The sequence below is a fragment of the Pteronotus mesoamericanus genome, unplaced genomic scaffold, assembly GCF_021234165.1.
Source record: "Pteronotus mesoamericanus isolate MK-2021 breed Mesoamerican mustached bat unplaced genomic scaffold, CSHL_Meso_final contig_182, whole genome shotgun sequence".
NCBI lineage: Eukaryota > Metazoa > Chordata > Mammalia > Chiroptera > Mormoopidae > Pteronotus > Pteronotus mesoamericanus.
Genome location: NW_026555078.1, coordinates 30,817,934 through 30,843,807, shown reverse-complemented (window position 1 = coordinate 30,843,807; position 25,874 = coordinate 30,817,934). Strand labels below are relative to the sequence as shown.

At 45.2% G+C, this 25,874-nt stretch overlaps 1 protein-coding gene across 2 annotated transcripts; it reads right to left on the bottom strand.

The window, feature by feature from the left end:
* Positions 1 to 21,575: 21,575 nt before the first annotated feature.
* Positions 21,576 to 25,343, bottom strand: OTX2 (orthodenticle homeobox 2). 2 transcript variants are annotated; one of them, XM_054567038.1, is made up of 3 exons: positions 25,247 to 25,343; positions 24,052 to 24,227; positions 21,576 to 22,196 (listed from the first exon to the last, which is right to left on the bottom strand). In XM_054567038.1, exons 1-3 carry the CDS (start codon positions 25,341 to 25,343, stop codon positions 21,576 to 21,578), a joined length of 894 nt encoding a protein of 297 aa, XP_054423013.1. The 2 variants fall into 2 exon arrangements, with proteins under 2 accessions (XP_054423013.1, XP_054423014.1); XM_054567039.1 differs by having other exon boundaries at positions 24,052 to 24,203.
* Between the last annotated feature and the right edge of the window lie 531 nt (positions 25,344 to 25,874).

Below are 25,874 nucleotides of genomic sequence, written 5' to 3'. Positions count from 1 at the left end.
TGCAAACTGAAACCCCCCAGCTTTAGCCTCCATTTGCCCACATTTTATAGCAGGTGAACCTATATCACCTTCATTCGTTTATTTTCTCAACAGTCAGCAATCGCTAGCTGCATGCTAATACTCTGTGTTGAGCAGTGCACCAGACAAGGGACATGTATAGATAAAAAACAATCCCTACCCTCAGAGAGAGGGCAGCCTGATGAGGAAGACAGAAAAGCTATTAGCACAGTGTGTGGTACCAGTAGGATGGGGTAGCCCTAAGGTGCTTCATGAGCACAGAGAAGAGGAATCACTCCCACCAGGGCAGGACAAATTAAGGAAGCTTCCCCTGGAGAACAGGAGCTGAAAATTTTAGAGTAGCAAGATATCCTAAACATCCCGTAACTCAACCTCCCTTCTGTAGACTGAAGAAATTCCTCCTGCAAAACACATGACCAAAGTTTCGTCCTGTTTCTGCTTGATTAGTTCACAGATAAGAGCTCACTGCTCTGCCAGTCCATTTCCCCCGCTACCTGGCACCTCTCGTTACCAACTCATTTCTTAGGATAAACCAAAAATGTTCACCTTGTGACTCCATCTACCAATACCCCACCGCCTTTCACTTCAGAATATAATTAATTCCTTCTTTACTTTTTCTGTATCTCACATATTTAAAGATGGCGGTTATATCCTTTCTACTTACCTCTTCAGCTTTAAATACTCCAAGTTTCTAACAATGTTCTTCAAATGAGAGAATTTGTAAGTCACCATATTTCTCAAAATCCTCCATAAAGTGAGAACCCAGACCCAGCTGCAATTCTACAGTTATGATTGGGGCTTGGTATTTCTATTAATTCAGTCTACAGTTGCATTTAATGTTTACCCCTTGATTGGGAAGCTCTCGCTTTTTCTATGCCCCAAGGACTTGTAGAGCCAAAACCATTATTATCCTGCAACTGCCCCCCAAATCCTTTCCGTACTCTTCTTAAAGATGTCATCATACTGCCCGTCCCCTAGACATGAAACCTTGAAGTCCTAAGTAGGTATTTATTATATCTGACTTGCACTGTTTAAGTGCCCGCCAACCGCTCTTCCTGCCTCAAATCTCTCTGCCGTAATCCGTCCTTCAGCTGCCACCACGGCAGTCTTCGCGAGGAGGGCTCTGGCCGCGTCCCTCCAAGCTCGGACATACCGTGTATCTTCTTAAACTGCGCCTCCATGTCTAATGGAAATATTTTTATTTCTTAACCAAATATATTTTATTTGCCACATTCTGTTTGTAATCCTATCGTACTGTTTAGGTGATACCTATGCGATTGGGTTTACAGTTATAATACAAATAAATAATATAATAATTAATAAATAGTAATACATGAATAAACTGTGTTTCATGTACTCACAACTGTAAACCTATTTTTGCCCATCCCTGTATTTACAATTTTGATTAATATCCAAAGGTCATAAGTATTGACTCACATTCAAGGTCATAAGTATTGTTTTTTTACTCTCTATTCTGCTTTTCCTCCCATTTTGGGGCACTTTTTCCAGTATGATTTTTCTTCAAAGGCCTCAACTGTTATTGTCCATAGTAACATGAAAATTACATATCATAAGAGAAATATAAAGTGCTATGAAATTTCCAGAGCAGAAGAGATTGCTTTTTGCTGAGGGGCTATGACAGACAAGTGTAGGAAAATCTTCGTGAAAGAGACAGCATTTGAGGTGAGCCTAGAAGGATGGATAGGATTTGGGAATTGGGATAAGAGAAAGGGCATTGTTGGTAGTGGGATTTGCAAAGAAGTATGAAGTGGGAGTGAGCATAGAATTTTGATAGGTTTAACTGCCAAGAATATAAAGTATATACAAAAAGGGAGTTAAGGCCCTACGAGGAAAAAGGAATCAGATTTTAGTGTACTTAAATGCCCCACAGAGGCATCTGATGCCATGGAACAACGAGCTTCCAATTTAGAGCTATCAAAATACCATCTGTGCCTCCAAGCTTTGGATTGCCAATCTCCCCACAGTCAGTAAGGATATAGCCTAGATTTAGGTTGACACTGTTGAGTTTGTTCCCATTGGATTCAGCCTAAGTAGGCAGAGGTCAGCGGGTTGGATGGCCTCTGCCATACATCCATGTATATGGTACAGGAAGATGGGGACCCGGCCCACTTTGCCCCCACATGACAACTCCAGGCACAGACCCCTTTGTACTCCTCAGCACAGAACCACCACAGTGTGTGTCTTTCACCTGGCGACAGCGACAGAATTTCTCCCAATTGCCAAGATTCTTATGTATACTTTAAGATTTCTCCAAGGATGCTTTCATACACTTCTGGAAATCACTGGGCTCACCCACCAAAGGAAGAGCTTCTTACCCATTGCGGGGCTCTAACGTTGCCAAGTTTTGCCTCCTTCTCCTCATCCCCTTTATTATAATCCTTCACTACATGTTCTTGCCACTGACTTTGTGCCATTTCTGTGCATATATGACAATTTTTCCTACCTGACTGACATTTATCTATGAGCATTCCAACCTCTTCAAAAAGTCAGAAAACCCCTTCTCCCTAGAACCTGTTTACAGAACCAATTTCCCCACATACATACCCAAGGTGTTCATACACAGAATTCTAGGGGTCTGTGAACTTGGATTAAAAAAAATCACATCTTTAATTGCACTAACCTCATATGGAAATTTAGTATTTGCTTCCATTGTAAATACCAGCAACATACTAGCGTATCCTAAACAACACTGGTGACTTTGTCTTAAATATAGAGAGAGATCACAGATATTTTTATCATGGTTTAGCTGTTGCAAATATCTCAAAATACTGCTTAGGCCCATCAATACTTCAAAATTAAAATCATTATTAGGATCATAGCTAGATATTATTAATGTCATTGATATAGAAAGGTACATATGTCCACTATATCTCAATAAAACTAAGACCTAGGGCACATACTACTATATCACACCTTTGCTTTTTATTATTTTGATAACTTTATTTCAATAAGGTTGGTTTCCTTTCTAATTCTATGTGTTTTTTATGCATGTTAAAATATTAGTCTGAGGCATCATGAGCATCACCAGGCTGCCAAAGGAGTCCAAAGCACAGGAAAAGGTTAGGGTCCCTGTCCTGGAGGGACACCCTGCTGAATTTAGAGCACATATAATTGGTGAATACCCCAACCAGAAAGGCACACTTAGCAGAGCCCTAAAACAAGACTATTCTCCCAGCATTAGAAAAAAAAGCTAAGCCCTAGCTGGTGTGGCTCAGTGGACTGGGTGCTAGCCCACGAACCAAAAAGTCATCAGTTTGACTCCCAGTCAGGGCACATAAGATGGGCCATCATGAGAGGCTGTGGGCCAGGTCCCCAGGTGGAGGCATGCTAGAGGCAATCGATTGGTGTTCATCTCACACATCGATGTTTCTCTCCCTCTCTTTCTCCCTCCTTTCCCCTCTCCCTAACAATAAATAAATAAAATCTTTAAAAAAAAAAAAAGAAAAGAAAAGAAAGAAGTCTAAGAGCATCAACTGGATCCATGGGTAAGGCTTCAAATCCCAACTCTGTCATTTCTTGGGGCTACCACTTTAGGCCTATCCTCCAAATCCTGTGTCTAAGCCCTTATCCAAAAAGCAGGATGTAAAACCTAAAGGAAATTTTATATCTAAGTGATTAATACAGTGCCTGGTACATAGTAAGCATTCAACAGATAAATAATAGCAATCATTAATAATAATTAGAATTAACTAACATCATAGCTGATAACAATAACATTAATATTATTATATTATAATGATACTTTGTGACTTCCCCCTCAGTTCTGTCAAGATACATTTTTTAATCAAGACATTTATCATTAAAAGTCTTCTGCAAAAGAGCAATAATGAGAAATTCAGTTCAATTCACTTCAACCAGTATTTGTGAAGGGACTATTGTGTGTGCTGTGCACTATACTAGGTACTGAGATTATAAGGTGGATAAGGCCTGGCCCCCTGCCCTGTGTAGCTCATGGCCGAGTTGGAAGACAATCATGTAAACAAACAATTATGGTAACTTGTAATAAGTGCTAAATATCAGAACTAGCAAAATGCTGTGAGAACTTGGTAGACAGAGGGATTAGCTTGCCAAGGGGGAGGGCCGCTGAAATGGAAGGCTTCACAGAGATGGTGATATTTGAGCTGTCTGGAGGGATGAGTAATGGTTTAGCATGCAGAAAGGGTATAACATGAATCAAAGCACAAGTCGGAGAATTGCCAGGGAATGCCAAGAACAACAGTTGTGCTACAAGGTAGGGTATAGGGTGGGGAGTAAATTGAGATGAAGCTAAAAAGGCATTTAACACCTGGGCCAGTCCAAGTGTTGTCGAAACTTGCTACTCGAAATGTGGTCCCAGGACCAGCAGCATCTGCACTACCGGGGAGATCATTAAAAATTCTGGGGCCTCAACCCCAGACCTACCAGATCCCAATCTACATCAATGAAATCCCTAGTTGATTTGTATGCACATTGAATTTTGAAAAGCACTGTCACAGAACCTTAAATGTCAGGCTAAGATGTTAAGCCTTTATCCTGTGGCCCTTATGTGTTACAGATCTGTTTCTGAAAGGTAAGTCTAATAGCATGAACAGACAGATTGAATGATGGGGAGCAAGGGGACTAGATAAGAAACCAAAGTAAGGGCTCTGTCAACATAGAGAAGGTGTCGAACAGACAGATAATGCCCTCTGGCCTAGCCCTCGGTTGCTAGAGTCGCCGATACCTATCAACGATTTATTTGTATTAAGGACCTGCCATATTCCAAATCCTGGGCTAGGTAGTGAGGGGATAAAAATAAGTTTAAAGTGCAACCCCCTCAAGAGTCACCCCACATAGTGAGAAAGACACATGAAAAGTCAACCAGAAAACAAGAATGTGTGTATGTATATGTGTCCATGTGTGTCCCACATACATATGTGAGTGTGAGGCTGATAGTGGTTAGTTGTTACATCTCCCAAATTTCCACTGTACTCTGTGATAAAGTAATCACTAGTCACATTCTCCGGGTGCAACTGTATGGAAGCAGCAACCAACACTAGTTTTATGGCCATGCTCATCTAACCTGAAGAAATGGGAATGGATAGTTAATGGGGACTTAGAGCATCATCATATCAGCCATTAACTTGAAGGGAGGCAGCTTTTCCCCCCAACACTGAAATCACTTGCCCTATCCTGGGATGTTTAAATGTAGACAATGTTTTTGTATCTAGCAGTGCTATTTTTAGAAAGAAAGAAAGAAACAAAGTTTCTGCAACCCACTTGTTTCTCTTTCCATTAATATTATAATTAACTCATTAAATGTTTGGTGAAATTTTTAATGGCTTAATGAATTAGCAGCATTTAATACAATACTACCCAATAAATATTAGCAATTATTCCAAATATATTAACTATTTTAGTTTTTAGCAAATACCAATTGTTCTTGTAAAATATGAGTATTACCTGCAAGAAAACCCCCCATCTTAATCAATATTGCATTCTAATGTATACCAGGGCGTTCACTCTTCGTTGTTGATATAGGCAACCCAATGATGTTGTAGGAGTATTTACAACTCCGCATGTTTTATTGCAGAAAAGTATCAGGAGGAGCCCCACAGCAGTTCAGCCCGTGAGAACATTATTCACTCTTCCTACCTGACCCAGGAAGAGCAGGAGAATAAGGGGATTAAGGCTTAGCTACAAACCTAACAATTTCTAAATATGCCACCGTCGACCACACATACACCTCCTTTCTTTAGGAATTTCTTCACTAGAATCAACTGTGAACAAGACCAGCCCCATAGTAGACACAGAAAAATATAAGAACTTGCACATTAAATTAAGTAATGTGATAAAAATATAATCCCACTTTATTATTAAATAAAATATGAATATGTGTATAGAAAACCATTTTACAACTTGACTTGAACATGCGATTTCATTGTTATGTAATAAAGCATTCGGAGTGTGTTGAGAGCGTTGGCTGTTGGCAAGGTTCAGTAATGCCACTACAGATTGCTCCATCCTGAGAAAGATGCGCAAGCAGCCTGGGAAATCCCCCTTGGAAAGAGCCATGGAAGCTAGATGTCCTGTAAACAAAGCTTCCTAATGCCAACAGCATGTTTGGTTTTTAAAGACATGTATATTCACCTTTTCCCCCTCTAGAAGGATCATTTCTAGTAGCACTACAACCAGATCATAAAAAATAAAACAAAAACAAAATACTGTGGTATTATTTCTTTCACAATCAACTAGTTTCTAAGTTTAACTAGAAGGTGAGAACATTGGCATTTGCCTGGCATACAACTCACTACTTATAGTACCACTGTTCCTTTTGGTTTTAAATTTTTAAAAATCACTACAGAGATTAGTTTAAACATCTCCAATATTTTATCAAGTCAGCTCACTCCTAATGAATCAAGGACCTAACAGTGACTGCTAAAGTTTAAATGTGAGGCCTAACAACAGTACTTGTTCCAGTTAACTTTTTCTAAATAGAATAAAGCAGTTCACGGTCCTGCTCCTGTCCCACCCTCCCTGCCGAGGGACCAGGGGCAATGCCGGTCACCCCCCACCGCCACGAAGGCCAGAGCAGGAGAAAGGTGGTGAGCTGCGGGTGGACTTCCAAGTCTATGCCAGCTGTAAAAAGGGAAATATTAAAGCCACAGCAGCCTTTTTGAGAGCCCATTGATGCCAGGCGCCATGAGACGGAAATCTGTGTTGGCAGGTTTTGTTATTTTTTAACTTGACCCTGACAATACCTGCTGGGCTACCTGTGCTTTCTGCCAAAGAAGTGTCAGATGAGGGAGGAAGTTTGCACACCTGGTGAATTCAACCTCACAATGCTATTTGGAGAGAGGAAAGAGAGAGAGAAAGGCAACTGCAGAAAAGAACAGGGCCAAGAAATAGAAACTGGGGAGGAGGAGGAAGAGTAATGAAACAAACAATTTGGAGGAATTCTTGTGTGACATTTTCCAAGATCATATTACACCACAGGGACAGTAATAATTAAGTACTATGCTAGCCCCAGAGTGTGAGAATACACCACCCTCGGTTTGAATTTTTGCATCTGAAACTCAAAAGGAAACTCGGCACCAGCCTCTGTATCTGTCTTCGATTTTGATGCCCTGTTTGGCTGGGCTGCTGCTCTGCGGAGTTTCCAGCCGCATTAAGTAATTAAACGTTAAGTGGTCTCTTAATGGTCTTTTCAAAAATAAAAAATAAAAAAGGACTTTCTTTAATTTGCAATCAGTATGTCTGTAGAAAACACTACATGATTGATTTTGCCTATTCCAGTGACACTTTGGCCATTCTGTTAACAGCCCTGCTTTTAAGGAGTCTGTTTGATTGAAGTAATTGGAGGCAGTGAAGGAGGGGGTAGTTTCCGAGACTTTCAAACCAAAGCCAAGCTTGTTAGCAGCAACTGTCACACAACAAGGCCAGGACACAGGACACCATATGGAGCTTCAGCAGCCACCGACCCTGGGACCCATGTATGCTCTCAGTGTGGAGCATCTTGTGTGCTCCCACCTCCCCCCACATGCCCAGGACACCCCGAGGGCCTTAAGTATGGCACATCCACTCATCAGAGCATCTGAATTTTGTTCCAGGGTGTTTGGGGAGAGAAATGTGTTTCCCTTCAGTAGAGTGCTGATAAACACTATGCTACCAATGACACTTACCTTTCTATAGATCTTTAAACCCACCGGTGTTTTCCTTTTGACTTCGAAGTTCCTGGCTCCTATTATGACCACCCATCAGTATTTCTCCCATAAACATAATGTGAGCTCCACGGAAACTGAAACCTTGTGTATTCCAGACTCAGGAGAGTGCTCGGTACAGAGAAGACCCTCAAATATTTGCATAATAAATGGGTACATCCTATGAAAGTTTATGTAGAAACTTAACTTTGAATAAACTTGACACCTGAGGATCCTCTCCTGTAGCCATCTAGCATCTGATTTAATGTGTCTGGGGCCAGAAAAACACGATGATGTTATATTACTCATATAATTGCTAGTAACATAGTTAGTATCTGCTGTTTGGAGAAATTTACGGCAGGCATGAGAAGCTGGCAATGTGCATTGCTATTCTTTCAATCTTTTAAGGAGGTCAAAGCCAAAGTGTCTTCAAGGAAAATACTGACTTTTTAAATACCTATATTTCCTCATGGAATAAATGCAAATCTATATAAACCTTTAGAAATCCCTTTGGCAATGACACCATCAGTGTTGTCACAGGCAAAGGAATTGAAAAATAAGAGTGATGTTTAATAAGCATGTAGTAAGAGACGTTATGGGTGGACACCTATCAGGTCATTTAGCCGTGAATCCAGCCCTCCACTAATGGTGGACAGTCCCTGAAGCTTCATTCTAAGAGTGTTTTCTTCTCTAACTTTAAATGTTCCAAACTGGAGATGCTGCCACTTCCCTTGAATAACACTTCCATAGCTTGTAAGAGGTCATCATTGAGAGATTTTTTGTTTGTTTGTTTTTATCTCTTTACTCAAAACTGGCCCCTTTGATGACCCTGGAAAATTCCTCTGCCTGTCCTGCAGGTGGTGCCTTCTCAGGCGCTTTGCAGGTAGTTTTCAGGTCCTTGTTCTGCTGTAAACATCACAAAGGTCTTGCCTCCATCTGTAACCTTGGAGACACATTTTGATTTTGCAACTTTAAACAAATTGCTTGTACAGACCTGTGTGCTGAAGAACTGGAAATTGATGATTAAAGTTTTGCTCTTCAGCCCTTGCGCAGTGACTTGAGTACCAGCCTGTGAAACAAAGGGCCACCAGTTCGATTCCCAGTCAGGGCATATGCCTGGGTTGCAGGCTAGGTCCCCAGCAGTGGGCACACCAGATGCAACCACGCATTGATGTTTGTCTCCCTTTCTCCCTCCCTTCCCCCTCTAAAAATAAATAAATAAAATCTTTTTTTAAAAAAAAAGGTTTTGCTCTCTTCACAACTGTGGTCCATTTTGCCTATTCAGGCTTTCTTGAGCTATCAGCCTCTTCAGCCACTTACTCGTTTTCTTTGTAATTCCTTAGAGAGCTGAATTGCCATCTTCAGTAAATTCATTTAAACTAATTCATTACCCTGTTCTGTTCTCCTCTGTCATCCATACTAGTTATTTTGCATAAAATGCGTTTTTTCAATTTCCAATTATTCTCCTACTCCTTTTTTTTAAACCAAAAACCCAATTTACAAGGTCTTTATTATTTTATTACTAAACTACTTTGCCTCACTTTTCTTCTTAAATGCCGGTGCTGAGGGGGAAAATGTTGAAATGTGTTGGCAGCCTTGTTTGAGCCATGTGTAAAAGGAAATTAAAACCAAGTTTTGACAGTGTGTTTAGAGGTGTGGAGCGGGCAATGAACATCTCCCACTGACTGGATTAACCTACACTATGAGGGAATAAAGATGCCAGTATTGTTCTCAAGTACAGTGAGAACAGCTTGGTGTTCAGAGTTCTTGGAGCTAGAGGGAAAAAACTACTTGCAGTGATGGATAAATATGTTAAATTTTACATGGAGAGGACTACAAGTATGATTTAAACATCATAGGGTGGTTTATTTTGTTATACCTTGACCACCTTGTCAAATTTGTCTTTGTTTTACTTCCTTGTTTCCAAATACATATGCAGATTTTGAAATGCTTTTGATTTCTTTGATTATTGCCCAAAGAATATAGACTCTTTGTGACAAAGGCAAACTCAACACAAAATGAATACAACCGTGCAGTTATGCTCCATGTATAGTTTAATACATATTATACAATATTACATAATCACTCGTCTTGCATTCTTTCTATTTCTTCTGTGTCCCCCATTCTTTTAGTAGAATGAGCATGGTCAACATTCATTCATTAAGACTTCGGACTCTGACTGACTTTGGCTGGTCAGGGGCTGGCTGCAATGACAACGGCAGTCGTGGTGGTGACAGTAAGAGGAAATGTGGATTAAGTGCTTAGTAGCGACCAGACACTGAGCCAAGTGCTTTAATTCTCACAACAATTGTGAAAGTAGAAACTATTATTTTTCCTGTTTTACAGATGAGGACACTGAGAAACAGAGAGCTTAAATAACTTCCCTTTGGACAAACATCTACTTTAGATTTAAACCCAGGCAATCCAACTCTGAAGCCCGAATATATCACCACTATCCTTAACTACTCCCCTGATGAAACTAGGAGCCAATAACAAAAAATATGTACTGATTTACACTTCTAAAACACCTGGAAGTCACACCTCCTCATTAAATAATGGGTATGAGGGTTTCTACAATGTTAGGAGAGCTAGAGATATAGGCCAAAAATAAAAACAAAAACCTCAAACCCAATTTGTATATGAAGTTGGGGTAAAGTTATCCAAAGCTCATGTAAAGTTCAAAATATTCAGAAAAGATAAGCAGGATGACAAGGAAAGCTACAGGCTTCCCTTGGCACCAAATCCACTCGCTTTATCAATGAAACACAAATGTAAAAGTCCTAATCCTAGAGCAAAAACTGACCTCTGGAAAGTAGTAAATGTATCCATTTGGATTCATCACCTGGGCCAATGCCCTGCTTATTGTTTTAAGATCTATGCAAATCATTTTAAAATTAGAGGTTGACCCTATCCTCAGCATCACCACCATGAAGATGTGGCAGCACTAAACCAAGAAAACACAGGCCTGGTCTCCTGCCTTTCTGGGTTCTAGCCTCAATCCAGACCACTTCTCATGAAGTAGACAGACACTAACGAGTGGCAGTTTTGAAATTGTTAATTCCCCCTAAATACTCTAAAAATGATGTTTTGCCTCTTGTCTAAGTAGGCAAATGCTGTGACACTCTTTATGCTTTTTGAATGTTCTATCAGCAAGACACTGGAGCCAGCCAGCGTCAGTAAATAGTAGCAAGACTTCATTGTTCATTTCATGCCTTATTTCCCTGCAATCACTTAGACAATAGCCTGATGGTACACAATGTACCACTTTATCAATCAGTGGCTTTTTATCATAAGGGATGTCCCTTTACCAATTGTATACAATGCATCCATCCTGTGATTAGTAATTATAGCTTGGATTTATTTAGTGTATCATTTTAGGGAGAAGATGCCAAACAATGGGGTAGGATTTGCAACTACCAGTTAATTAAAAATCTAGGGCATTAAACACAGGGTCTAGGAATGAAGTTATGGAACAACATTGTAGGGTGTCTCAGTGACCTTGTTTACTAAGGCCTGACATTCAGCATACGTCAAGTTGATCTTTGATCCTGTCCAAAGGAGCTTCTTGCTAAAAATACCTAAAATATTTTATTTTCACTTTTACCATCAATAACCTACTTTCAACACATGGACCTTAAAAAACATGTTATTAAAATAAATAGCTGCAATATTTTTGAAACCTCTCGATCTTTTTTTATTATCAATCCTCTCTAGAGCCATCTAGCAAAATCACACAGAATCATTACAACCAGGGTATTGGAGTGTCAGGGAGAGGATAATTCCACCAAGCAGGAAAGGCACATTTCTATGACTTCAAGCTACAGCTGAGTACCCTGGGATATGAGGCTAAAACTATTCTCTCTACATATTTGAAAAGTGCAAATAGTGGCTGTTCCCCTGCAGGTAACTCTTTCCCTCTGGGCACCAGCACACAGGGTAGCTTTTGCTCACCAGTGCACCCCTTTCCTTTATTGTCCACTGTCCCCCGTGCTTTCTGCTGCCCCTTCTAGCCCTGACCTGATACCGAATGAATATGTAATGATTGTACTGCTCTTACAGATTGCAAAAATAAAGCTATTTTTAAAACAATAACACCAATTCTATATAACATTTTCCTTCTTATTTTTTTAAGGTGCATTTTCCCTCTACTGTTTGGGGGGCCCGGGGGGGGGGGCGGACAACAACATTCATTTCCAGTGGCTTTTTCTAGTCATAGTCACAGTGATGTTGGCCAAAGTTTATTGGGTAAGAACACACACAGTTACCTTTTCAACCTTTTTAATTTGTATTGGACTCTAAGCTCCCACATCTTGCCCTTGGGCATTTTCCTTGATAAAGCCCTCCTACCTTCCAGTCCAACAAAGACCAAAGACTTTGGATATGAAATTTTTTAAGTAACCACTGGAGAAGAGGCTTCAATTGTATTGGCCCAACTGGCAATCTGTGGAAGGCCACAAGAATTGCTCAGAGATAACACTCTGCCTTTCACCTTGCGGTCACCAGTTTGAGTCAAGCAGAGATTAACAGTGTCCAAGGGTTGTTATCATCTGGTGATGGCTTGGGAGCTGATATGAAATAAATTGCTGTATCTTGTGTGTACTTGCCTGAGGTCACCTGGTTCAAGCTATTTTAGGGACCAGATCCAAATCTTTGCTGCAGTGGCTACTCGAAATGGAAGCCTCTGAGCAAAGATCAAATGCTAAATAAACCCGTAGATTATGCTTCCTCTTGCACTAATGGAAGATATCCTCTCAGACAAGGTTAGAAGTAAACTAGGGATTGTAGATGGGGAAAGATGGGCAGTCTATTCTCAATGACAGGCCCTCTGAGTACCTGATTTAAATTCTGCTGGGTCCCCTACGGGTGATTATACCATGTGACCTTGAATTTCCCAATGGGATGGCATAACCATGCCCTCCTTCTGATTTAGTCAGAAGGTCCCAATACCCTTATTGTTTCATCCATCTTTGACAATCATAAAGCTTTAAAGAAAATGGAAAATTTTCAACAGAGAAAAATCTGAGAACCTGGGCATGGTTGGTAAATTTATGTATGTCCAGGGGCAGGGAGAGAGAGAGAGGTAATGAGTAGACACTAAAATTTCTGAAATTTTTAGTTAGGGCCAAAGAAGATTTTGTTACTGTTATTGTTGATTGTTTTGTTTTGGTTAAAGAGGGTTTTGGTCTGAATCATTGAAATATTTGCTTAAATTTTTTACTTTACATTTTATGTGTTAAAATAACTTATGTTTATTTCATTTATTATTTTAGAATGTGTTATATATAAATAGCCTCATGGACAATAATTCAAATTAGGCCTAAGTAGGTAGAATTTAGAAATAAAGGGGACTTTTTAGATTACTTTGTTTTTAAAAAATCAAGGTTTCAAAAAATTAAGGATAGATTTAAATGTCATGGGGTTACCATTTTGTCTGGTTGATACCAAGAACGGTAAGTTTCCAGCTCCAAGTTCACCCTTCCTTCACAACATATGCATCATAAGGACCAATAGCTCTTAATTTTGGATGGTTTCAGATGCTTTTCTGAATATGATGAAAGCTATAGATCTTCTCCTCAGAAAAATTACATCGAACACACAAAAACAATTTCTATACAATTTGCCCATCCTCTACAATCTATCCATGCCCTACCATCCCCAAAAGTTGCTTGAACCACAGGTTAAGAATTCCTGAAAAAGATGTCAGCTTGGGCATCTTTTAGTATGTGTGTCTGTTACATACTCCACACCTTTAATAATACATATGAAGAGGGAAAAGGGGGGAAACATTATGTCCATTTGAAACAGTCAGGAATCAAGATTATTGGTTTGATGAATTTAATTATTCATCCTTGAAAACGTGTTTATACTAAGTCTCCTGCTTCTTTCCCAGCTCAAAATCAAGAAGGCCTTGTCTACGGTCAATTTTAGGATCAAATAAAGGCTATGACTTTGGTTAAGGTAATTAATAAATAGACTTGAGTTCTTCTTAGCTTTCTAAAGCCTCAAGTGGCCCACTTAGACTAAAATTAAAAATAGAATCAACTTAATCAGCGATAAGAGCTATTGAAAAATGCGTTTCAATTAGAGACTAGCATAAATTTAAAACTTAAAATATTAATATGGTCTTTTTTCCATAAATACCTAATTTCATTTTTAGACAAATACGTGCATTTGAAGTTGCCCCAAAATATCTGCACCCCATTGTTTTTAAAATGCCTCCATAGTAACAAGAATTAATGGCTGGCAATTTCTAACCAGACCTAATTCAAAGTTCATCAAACGTGCATGGATTAGTGGCCCAGAAGGACTCAAGAGGAAAAGCTTTATGTGTGCACCCTAAGCGTGCAAAACCCTAACTCAAAATTCAGTGCAGGACACTTCGTGTATTACTCATCGAAGAGTGCCCCGCCACGGGGCACCTGGCCGCTCCAGCCGGCGAGGCCTCGCGTTGGAAGCGGAAGCTGCCCCGGCCGGCTGCCCAGGCCCTCGGTGCCCGGGGGGCGCACTTCCGCGAGGACCCCGGTGCGGCCCCGGCTGTGCTTCGCGGGCCCAGCGCGCTCGGTTCCGGGCCCGAGTCCAGCCGGCCCGGGAGGCAGTGGTCACGCCAGGTCGCGAACTCTAAGGGCCAGCCTGTGACCGTTCCCGCGTCTTTTCACCACCAGGAACTGGAAGGAGGGAGTTTGGACTTTTGGAGCTGGCCCAGCGTGGGACCGTGGCCGGGGCTGGAGGCGGAAGGAGCGGCCTCACTGGCCTTGTTGCCCCCCCCGGCGTCATTACCACACCCACTGCCCTCGGATCCTGGTAATGACCAGGAGGCGGTGGGAGAAGAGGGAGCGCGCGGGCCACGGGCTCCCGTGGCCTCCCCGCTTTCGAGAGTGGTGGCACAGTGCCCTGGGCCCTAGCCTTCGCTTCCGCCAGGCGGGCGCGACGCTCAGTCTGCCACACTCCTCAGGAGACCTGGCGGCCCGGGCACGTGCGGCCGCGAGCGGGGCGCGGGAGCCGTGGGCGCGAGGCCCGCTCCCGGGACTGGCGCCCGTCGCCGTCCTGGGTCGTAGCCTTGGTGCGCCACGCTGCTGGCCGGGAAGCTGCCTCGGCCGCCCGGGCGCCCCGGCCGCCCCAGCCCCCTCTCTGGACTCCGAATAACCTCGGCCTGGGGGCGCTGCGCGGGCAGAGGAGGCGGGGGCGGGGCCGGTGCCCGGGTGTGCTTCGCAGCCACGGAAGGCCCAGCTTTCGGAGTCTTTCGCTTAGTTTGCTAGGCAAGAGGTTCAGGGTGGAGAATGGCAACAGGGTGCACTGGCTACATTTTTCGCTGAAACCCGGGGACCCGTTCCCTCCCTGGCGGCGCCACCGCCGCTACCAGGGTGTCCTGGCGCCGTCAGTGGTGTGTACCGGGCCCTAAGGCTGCCCCGCCGCGGGCCGGAGAATCCCGAGGGATTCCGGACGTGGAGGGCCTTGTCGGGGCGAGCCGAGCAGCCGCTTCAGGGGCTGTGCTCTAAAGGCCCAGAGGCGCAGGAGTCCCGCGAGGAAGTCCCGGACTTATGGCAATGACGGCACCCCGGGCGAAGGCCTCCATCCGCCCCCGTCGCCACCTTCCGGGCATCAAACAGTGAAAAGCAGGGAAGGGAGGAGCCGTGCCCGTGATCCGCCCCTTGTAAGTCTGGAGGTGACCTTAGAGGCTAGTTTTCCCCTCCCCTTTCCAGAGCAGTATGCGGTTGTTAAATCGGTTAAATGAAGAACACAGAAGTCTCCTCCTGCTCAGAGTCGGGAAGAACGCCTCTTCTTAAGAGCGTCGCAGTTCAAAAGTGGTTGGACTGTAAGCTGGTAATCAGGTAGCTGTGGCCGGACATCCACTCCAGAACCTCGCTACTCAGGGACCATGTTATCACATGCGATGTCCATTAGGCCCCACAGGCCCACTAATCTGCTATCAACGCATTTTAGAACCATTTTAATGTTAAGGAGATTTTTATTAATGGCCCATGAGCCTAAAATGAGACTGTTGGTTCCAGGAACAGTTTTAACAACTGGATGAGTGATTTTCAGGTTTCCTTGTAGCCCCAGGTGTCTGGAAATTCCAGTTGGGAAATTGAGGACAGGGCCTAAGGGAGAACACCCAGAAACTGTCTCTGGGGGGAACTTTCCAGCCTTTACCTTGGGAATGTGGGGTGAAGGAGAGCAGACAGACCTGTGGGGTAGAGTCACTGCTGCTCCTTTGGCTCCAAAGGTGGCATGTGCTGGTCCCATCACCGGCAATTCTGGTGGGGAAAGTCAGCAGTCATATATAGCTGCTGGAAACTGGCATCTTATTTTTAAAGAAGCTCTCGGCTGGAAGTGGCTTCTACTGATGTCAAGTAGGATAAGAAACCATAAATCCAAAAGGCCCCCTTGCCATCTCCATAACAGACAAACTTAGGCAAAGACACTGGAGAGGGAGGCAGAGGGGCCCATCTGATTCTTGGGCAGCTTTTTTTTCCCTTGTGGTGCTGCAGCAGAAGTCAATTCAAACTTCGGCCACTTACAATTACATTTGCTGTGGGACTCTTGCTTTCTTTGTGTCCTCCCACCGCCAAATACCATGTTTCCTTACACTAAGAGTTGAACTAAAGGGTGGGGGAGATTAAGGAATAAAAGCGAGTGATAGATTTCACGCTGTTCGACTTTTCCTCTAGGAGAAAAACAGAATTTGAGGCTGACCCTCCCCCTCATGATAGCCTGATAGCCTGAACTCTCTGCACCTGCAGTTATCTTTGACCAAATGGGTTGGACTTGGTAGGGCTCCTTTATTTGAATTTGCTTACTGTTTGTTTGCAGCCCAGAGCAGGTTGATTTTTAAATATAAAACATGCTGCTTGCAAGAGAGGCAGTCTGGCTGATTCTTTTTAGAACTGGGGGCGCCTCCCTTGTTTGTAGGAACTGCTACATGACAGACGGCCTTTCAAAGGCATGCCTGCTTACTTCGCTCCTGCCACTTTTGCATACTCCAGTTCCTTCAAACTGTTTCCACCAGGAAAAGCTGCCCTTTCCAAATAGTGCCTAAATTTTGTTTTAATCAGGTTAAAAACAAAACCCACATATTATTCTAAGATCTCATGTTGCTATTCACAGGCAGTTTGGAAGAGATGCTCCAAGCAATCCTAAACAATATGTGTCTCCATACACCAGAGCACTATGGTCTCATATGTAATGTTAATTCTGTCCGAGACAAATCCCATAATCTGTGCAGTTTCAGAGCCTAATACCGAAAAAAACACCAGAGTGGGTTTTGTTTGGGGGCTTGCTCTCTCCATCCCAAGGGAAAGTCCCAGGGGCTCCCCATCTTTCCTAGCATGCTGACCCAAGAATGGAGGAAATGGGACAACTAAGGGATCAGGTTTTACCAGGACATGCTTCCCTTACAGGGCGCTGGGTGTTGAGAGAAACAGATGTTCAAGGCACTGGTTGCAGATCTGGGCATGCAGATGCAAGACTAGGGCTGGGACCCTTTTAGGATGGGGGTGGGGGGAGCGAGCTTCAGAGCTGTCCCTTGTAAAATTTCAAAGGAAGGCAAGGAAATAGTCTGAAGTTATGGCTGAGCCTGACCCTGCATCTTCCCATTTTGATGGTTTTTTCCGACTTAATCTTTCATTTGTGTGTGATGCTGGGATGCGTCTGTCTCCCGCCTGGCTTCTTTGTGCTTCTTTTTTGCAGTGATTAAAATACGTTTTTGCGTGCAGTAAACCACCACCTAACACGGGCACGCCCGGTTTTGGGTTACAGCTCTGTCCGGGTAACAGCGAAGTTGTCACCGGGTGTTAGATGCGGGTTCCAGCACGTGGTGTGCGTGCCGGGGCTGGCCGCGGGAGCGCCCGCTTCTGGTTAAGTAGGGGCAGGCACGCAGCTGCGGCCCCGGGCCCTGCAGGTGACCGAAATGGGCTGCCGGGCGCTGTCAGGGACACCAAAGGCTCCGCTTCCCCGTTTCAGAACCGACAACCAGCTTTCAGGACCATTCAGGGCTACGCCGGGTCCAAAAAGGAAAAGATATGTCACTCGGGTTAAACTAAAAATCATAGAGGGGCAGGAGAAAAGGGATGAGCACAGGTAACAGATTTTTCAGGCCTCCCCTAAAAACCCAGGTCAGAGCTCAGGACCCCACGGGAAGGCGCAACACCCAAGCATCACACCCCCAGACCCACTAGCAGAAGCACCTGGCTTTCCTCGGGGGATCTCTGGGGGCCCCGAGGCAGGCCCACCTGGACCCTGTGTGGGGAGCCAAGTCCGCCCGGGACACCGGGGGCCGCAGATGCGGCGGGAGTCCCTGCTGTGGCAGCGGCCCCAGGCGTCTGCGGCACTTCCTCCCGGGAGACACGAGGAGAGGCCGCGGACCCCACCAGGCTAGCTTTCGCCTTCCCGATCTCCTCTTCGGGCCCGGTGGGCCCAGCTCGCCGTCCTTTCCTCGCCTTTCGTTCCCTCCCTCGCGGGGCGCTGGCCTCATGGCCGGCCCATACCCACGCACACCCCGGGGCCGACCTGGCCCCCGAACTCGGCCAGGAGGTGAAGTCGCCCGGCGCCGAGGCCCGCGCCTGACCCGGAGCCTGACTCCAGGGCCGGAGGATGCGCGCTCCTCTCAGGGCTGGAGGTGCTTAAGACCTTCGTGCGGCCCACAGCGCCTTGGGCCCGGGCGCGACCGTAAAGCTCGAGGCCTCAGGACTAGGCCGGGTGAGTCGGGGTGAGCTTGGCAGAGGCCCCGGGCTCCGACCAGAGCCGCCGCCAGGTCAGAGGCAAGGGGACCGGGAGGGCTGGAGCCCCAGCGTCGCCCCGGCCGGCCCGCGGTCTGAGTGGGCCGCAGAGGGCGGCCCCAGCCGAGGGATCGACTTGGGCGTACGGCCCGGCTCCAGTCCCCGGGACGGGGACCGGAGTCTTCCCGGCTGACTCCGACTGGGCGGTCAAGGCTTGGAAAGCCGTGCTAGGAGATCGCCCGGGACGGCGGAGAGCACCAGCGCTGTCCCGGCGCCCAGCCCACCGCTCTGCGCCACAGTCCCGCCCGGCTGTGCGCGCTCAGGGAGGGTCAACCCAGGAAAGGCGAGGTCAGAGGGAACCGAGTGGGAGAGGAGTTGATGAGCCCGACTATTATCTAAAACTCAGAAGTTTCGAGAGCCGGAACTTAACTGATTTGATTGTGTTATCTGTGAAGGGAAGAGACACTCCCAAGGTGAAACACAAAGGGCCCAGAATGTTTGTGGGGAAGATAAAGGTTTGGGGCTACAGGTCTTTGTAAAGCAAGCTACCCCTCCCTCGCCTCCTCCCCTCAAAACGAAGATTATCTTGCCATTTCCCGTCATTGTTGATTGACAATATGCAGTTGAAGAAGCTCCCCTGACATCTTCGGAGGGTGGCGTCATTTCAACACCAACTACATTCATGGGCCTTAACTTTATTAAACCCGGCCTTGACCGCGAGTGGTCAGGGCTCTCCTGGTCTTTCAGCCAGCGGAGCTCCCCGCCCGCCTGTCCCTCCCTCCAGTGCCTGTGGTGGGGGCAGGGGGAAGAGGTTCACCTCCACTTCGTCTATTCAGAGGGACTTAACTGCGTGGCCTGTTAAATGAAGCTGTGCAAAAGTGATGGAAAATTAGTTTCAGAGGGTACTCAGCGCCTTTTCCTGACCTCCTTTAAAAAAGAATAAGAGGAAAGTATCAGGAGGAAAGCTAACTGCGTTATTTGCAGTCTCCATTGTCATTATTGTTTTTAAAGAGAAGATGCTCTTTCCTGCACTTTGTGGGGCACCATGAAAACTGAAGGCAGTGTGAGAAGTTATTTTGGGTCTGCTTTACTGTTGCATGAGAAAAGCTGGGAACATAAAACCCAGAACCTGAAAACTGTAAAGCAAATTCTCTCTCTGCCTGGATTTCACTTTGGTGTAAACTACAGTAGGGTGGCAGTTATCAGTAGGCACTAGAAAATCTTGCCATCAAGTTTTGCCTCTAGGAGTTAGGGGTGAACAGTTGCATTTTCCTTGCAGTAAAATAAAGACAATTATTAGGCATGATGTAGGGTTCAAGAGAACATGCTAATCAGGTACAGAAAAAAATTAAATAGCCAAAAACCAAAATGGTTGCAACTGCTAACCTTCATTTAAATAGTTACAATCAAGAGTCATTTCATTTTGGTCAAACTTAACGAGCATAAGTTTAAAAATGAATTAAATATTGCTTTAACCTGAGGAGTACCATCATTGGCCCATTAGTTTTTTTCTGGTGATTGGCTTACAAAATGCAGGTACAACTGAAAAAGGACCTATTTTTTCTCCCTCAGCACTTTCTTAAAAACTGACCAGAGTGCCTTATGTTCAACTACTGAAATTATAGGTTTTAAAACTTTTCTGAAACTCTTTTGTTCAGAAATCATTTCTGCCTGAATTGCTTTCAGATTCTGATTACATTACCTCTCATGTTTACCTCAGATTTTTTTTTGAAGTTAAAAGAAGTCCCCTTAATCGAATAAGAAAATGAAATCACAGAATTCTTATCATTCTCACTTTCTTTGAGGTACTACAGTTCTTCTCTCCTTGCTTAAAAAATTGATCGATGTTAAAACATACTAATATAAAATGCCTAACAAATCATTAGGGCATGGGGGGGGGGCGGGGAAGGAAAGCAAGGAGAGCAGGAGCTCATTGATTGTTCGCCTCTCTACACTCATTTTCAGAGCAATCCTGATGCAAGTCACCAAAAGTTTCCATACCACAGTCATTCATATCTACTTCATCCTTAGATTAGATCCCCAAAATTTAAAACTAAAGTCTGCTCTCTAACATAAGAAAAACATGTTTTGGGGCTTCTTATTCATACATGGTATAAAATTAAACTGGACCCGATGTTGTGCTAGAACCATTTTAATATAATTATACATATCTGCCAAATCCAGGGAAAAAAAGGTTTATGCATATATAACTTTTCCAGTTAAAATCTGCAAGCATAAACAACAATGATCTCAGTTTATAAATTCATCAGGGTCAGAGCAATTGACCAATGTCTCTTTACTGCTAGGCTTACCAACAGTAAATTACAGATGAATAGTGTCCTTTTGTTTCTCTTCTCTCACTCTACTTGTCCAGAGACATTTTGTTGTCAAGTTTCAGTGCAGCTCACCTCCAGCCAAAGGTAATCTTTTTAGATAAGTACTCAGTTGCTCTGAATTTTGCTTATTATAATAACCTATTTAATCACAGAAGAACCCCTGCAGAGGTGGAGTTCAAGGTTGCATACAATAACAGGAGATCACAGTTTTGAAGTCTAGCACAGATTAAAAACCACAGATGTACCATTTATATAAGACACACACTGATTGTCTCTTAAACTACATATTGACTCCTTATGAACATTATTTTTTAAATAAAGTAGTGCATCTAGGACAATCAGTCGCACAATTCACACAGCCCTGAAAAGGTTTTCAGTGCCAACTAACAGTTGGTCATGAAACGTGAGTGAGCTTGAGACACTGTCCATTCCTAAGATTCAACCAAGGATTGGCTAAAACATTGGAACACCTCTGCTTAAGAAGGCTATGTCCTTCCCTCCTTTCCCTCACAATTTAGTTTTGCTTATTTTTGGTGGTGTTTAGTTGCACATGGCTAAAACGCTTTTGGTCACTTTGAGGATCAGGAAAGCCAATGATCTAAAACTATGACAGGATCTTAAGTAGTTTGGTTTGTCCATTTCAGGTTGCTGGTTGGTGGGCCCCTCTAAGGACCTTCCTTTTTCCTTCTATGCTTCCTGGAACATTGATCAGAAGATGAGTCTGAGCATCATCCCATCTAACTCTTTTAACCAATTCCTGGCTAAAATTGGAATGTCCAGCTCAGTATATTTAAAAATCACCCACAAAAGAGAGGTTCTACAGGTCTTCACAAAACCTGGAATTTCCACGAGGATGTCTGATCTTTATAATCCAAGCAGTCAGCATTGAAGTTAAGCTTCCAGGAGGCAGTTTGGTCCTTATAATCCAAGCAATCGGTGGTTGAGTTAAAACCCAAGCTTGAAGCTCCATATCCCTGGGTGGAAAGAGAAGCTGGGGACTGATTGAGATGGCTGGTAACTGCATTGGTACCCATAGGGCTGAGTGTAGCCCCTGGTCCAGGAAGCTGGTGATGCATAGGGGTCAAGTAAGATCCGCAGTCCATGCCCCCAAAGTAGGAAGTTGAGCCAGCATATCCTTGACTATAACCTGAAGCCTGAGTATAGGTCATGGGATAGGACCTCTGCATGCAGGAAGAGGAGGTGGACAAGGGATCTGACAGTGGGGAGATGGAAGCTGGGCTCCAGATAGACACAGGAGCACTGCTGCTGGAAATGGCCGGGACTGAGGTGCTAGAGGGGGGAGTGAACTGGCCACTGGTTCCACTCTCTGAACTCACTTCCCGAGCTGGAGATGTCTTCTTCTTGGCAGGTCTCACTTTGTTTTGACCTCCGTTCTGTTGTTGTTGCTGCTGCTGGCGGCACTTAGCTCTTCGATTCTTAAACCATACCTGGAAATGGAAAGAAACTTCTTTAACATGGTTTCCACAACTCCTGAAGAGCAAAAGTCACTCCCAGATTATAATCTGTCCCACATGGACAGATGAGCCCAGCAGACAATCTCTCCTGCCACTGAAAACCTATTATATAGTAGTACTCATGTATATGCTCCTACAATTGTAAAAAACTTGGGGAGGCTCTGTCTAAAAGCATTTGATCCTGTTTTACACCTAACCCAGAAGAAAACTTAAGATAACCACCTAAATTATATGGCTAAAAATTCTCCACCTCACTCTATGTTATTTCACCTCAAATACACATACACATAGACCCAGGTGTATTTTGGGTCGCTCTCACAATGGGATAGAATGTGTTTACATCTTCTGGAGGAAAACAGAAGGGAGGGAAAACAATTTTGTTGTTGCATGCCAACAAGAACAGCATGAATTCAAGCAGCTTACAATCCATCTTCTAGGGAGCAGTTGCTAATATGGAGGTTGGTTTCACTACTCTACTTTTCGTCTTGCCTAGTCTCACAAAAGAAAGCTCCAAGGAAAAGTGGTTCTGTTGGGGAAGGAGGTCTGAAAGCCATTACTGGCCGAAACCTTCGAAACCTTCGTTATGTTAAGTGGCGTGACTGTGTGTGCTCTGCTTTGAGCTCAAGGGCAGACTTCTCCGCTAGTCTCAAGTTTGAGGCTACCGTCTGTGCCTTCAGGGTAGTGCCACTCAACACATAGTTTTAGTTTCCACTCACAACTCTGAAATTCTTTTTACCAGCCCTGTTCATGTTCTGTAATGAAGGAGCTGTGTTTAGTTTGTGAAGGGACTTATTGGAGAAACTACCAGCATTTTCTAGGCAACCATTTCCTTAGTTGTCCTGTTCAATGAACTCTCCATATGGGCACCCTGACTATGGTAAAAAACTGTACCACTGCAGCTGAATGCAGTACCACCACCCATTCAAGTCATTTATTTTCTTTCAATGCAAACTTCTGTTCAAACCTAACAAGTGCTAAAACTTCTTCCCCCTAATATGAAAAAGCCCCTTTCCTGGTTTGCAGTTTACTTTGATGCATCCTACTAGCTGAAGGGGAGTCTGGTATATATGTAGTTTAGGTGCTAAACACTCTTCCAGGGAACTCTGTATGGAGCTGCAGTTCCAAGAAAATTAAACTTTACCTTTCCTCTCTGGTGTAAGATCAAATTAAGGGGGCCTAAAGTGGGGGGAGTCACCAGGGATATTATGCAGATATGGCTCAGAGCTAGAAAATGCTGTTCAATCTATAAAAAGTCAAAGAAAATACTCTTGTGTAGTTTCTTTGGTCAGGGCACCAGCTGATTCTACAGCCTGGCTCCACTACCAACTGACGTGGGACCTTGAGCCAATCATTTACTGTTTCTTCGTCTGTAAAAATACTGAGACTCTCCAGGTGCTAAGCTTCTTTCACCCTTAAAAGTGGATGGGAGTGGGGGAGGATTTCTCCACAGGAGAAGGGAAGTATTAAAATATTTCTTGACAGTACTTGAAATCTGCCAAGGCTGGGCCTCTGTCGGCCAGGCGTCCAAGAGTTCTAGGACTGTGCTTTATCACTGCAGCTAAATCGCCAGCCTTAGTTTGCCACCTGAGCTGGAAGACCCTTGCTTATTGGATTGAATGGGGGCGGAGGGACAAAAAGGAGCTCCAGGAGCAATCAGGAACTCCAGGAGCCTTAGGAGAAGAGTTTGCTGGCCTCCCAGGGAGCGTTCCGTTTCAAGCCTTCCTTTGGTCACCTGCAAGACCCGGGACTCCCCTGAGTCCAACATACACGGTGCTCGGGGGAGGGGTGGCACTGTCAAGAAGGATGGGTCTATCTACCGCTGCCCTACCTGCACCCTGGACTCAGGCAAGTTGATTTTCAGTGCCACCTCCTCCCGCATGAAGATGTCTGGGTACCGGGTCTTAGCAAACAGCGCTTCCAGCACGTCTAGTTGCGCCCGGGTGAACGTCGTCCTCTCCCGGCGCTGTTTCCGGGGGGTGGCTGCGGGACAAGAAGCCCAGGGCCCTTTAAGGTGGGGGAGCAGGTTCTCAGTCACAGGGGTCTCTGTGGGTGCCCCGACTCCCCCACTCCCACCCGCCGGCCCTCCTCCCCTGGGCCTCCCAGCCTTCCAACCCAGGCCCTAGCAGTGGCTCCCCGTCCCCCTCCGCGGCGCGGCCCGCCCCGGGCCGCCTGGGCTCCCCCAGCGCCCACTGGGGGTCTCCCGACACACACTGCCCCTCGCAGGGGAGCCCCCGCTCCGCCTGACGCAGGATCTCTCTCCAGCCAGAGCGTTCCTTTGAAAGCTAACAAAAAACAAATGAAATAAAAGGAAGACCAAAAAAAAAAAAAAAAAAAAAGCAAAACAAAACAAAAAGCAACCCCTGAAGCACAACCCAAAACCCATTCCCTGAAGTCAAAGGATCCCAGAGGACCCGCAGCTCGGATTGATTGATAGGGCGAATCTCGATCTTGCTGGAGATCCGGGGGCCTTTGTTCCCCCATCTTTAAAATGGGGGCATAGTTCATACTTCTTCTATGAGGACTTTAAAAAACATCTTGGGAAGGAAGGCACCCGTACCCGCTATAAATCCCACCTGTAGGGATTAGCAGGTCAGGCCTGGAAGTCAGAGGGGAAGCCCCAGGCGTGGCGGCGAGAATCTGTGTGAGAGGCAGCGGCTACTTCCGAGGACTTAGGCCTCAAGATACCGGCAGGGGCCTGTCACCCCAAAATGACAAGGGTAGGAACCTTCCACGCCCCACTCCAATATGCCCCCTTTTCACGCCAAGAATCAGCGATAAGAGTCTGCAAGCGTTGCAGATCCATCTACTCGCTTCCCCTCAGCCCTGATCCTCTCCCTCCACCAGCAGAAGCCCGGTGGCTCTGAGCTGCTTCTCAGAAGGAAAACCCCGAGGGGACTTCGCTGGGACCTGGGGCAAGGGGGCGGCAGAACAGCCAGCTCTGTGCTCGCGGGGCTCAGGGTGTCAAATCCCCGCGAGGCGGGCGTGGGGAAGGGCGGGGCGTGAGTGCCGCGGGGCTCACTTACCAGGGTAGCCCACCGAGGGGTGCAGCAAGTCCATGCCCGAAGTGGTGAGACTCAGCCCATTGACTGCGTAAGGCGGTTGCTTAAGATAAGACATCATGCTAAGGTTGGTAGGAGGCGCAAAGTCGGCCCAAATCGGGGGGACCCAGCCGGAAGGTCTTGCTTCGCCGGGAGTGGACAGATTCAGGGTCCTTGGTGGGCGGGTTTGGAGTGGTGGAACTAAGGGCAAAGCAAACAAACAGACAGAGGTGCAGGCTGACTGCTACGGAGGCACGAGCTCTTCCACGTTTCCCCACCAACTTAAAAAAAAAGTCCGGGCTAACTCAAGGCAGAGGCTTTTAAAGGGCTTGCAGACCCTCCTCCCTACCTCCCCAACCCCCCAGCTGTTCTGAAACTGGAAGGGATGGAGACTAGATAAACCTGTCTTCCCCACCCCCACCCTAAACTTAAAAAAAAAAAAAAAGTACCAGAAGAAAGCAACTACAATCTGCCTTCCCTGAAGAACAAAACCCCACGCCTTCAAATGCACACATTGCATTCCTATCCCTACATTTGCATAGGACTCATTGGCTGGCACTAGCTAATTGTCTCAAACAAAACTTGATTGGGGCCATTTGCAGAGACAAAGAAC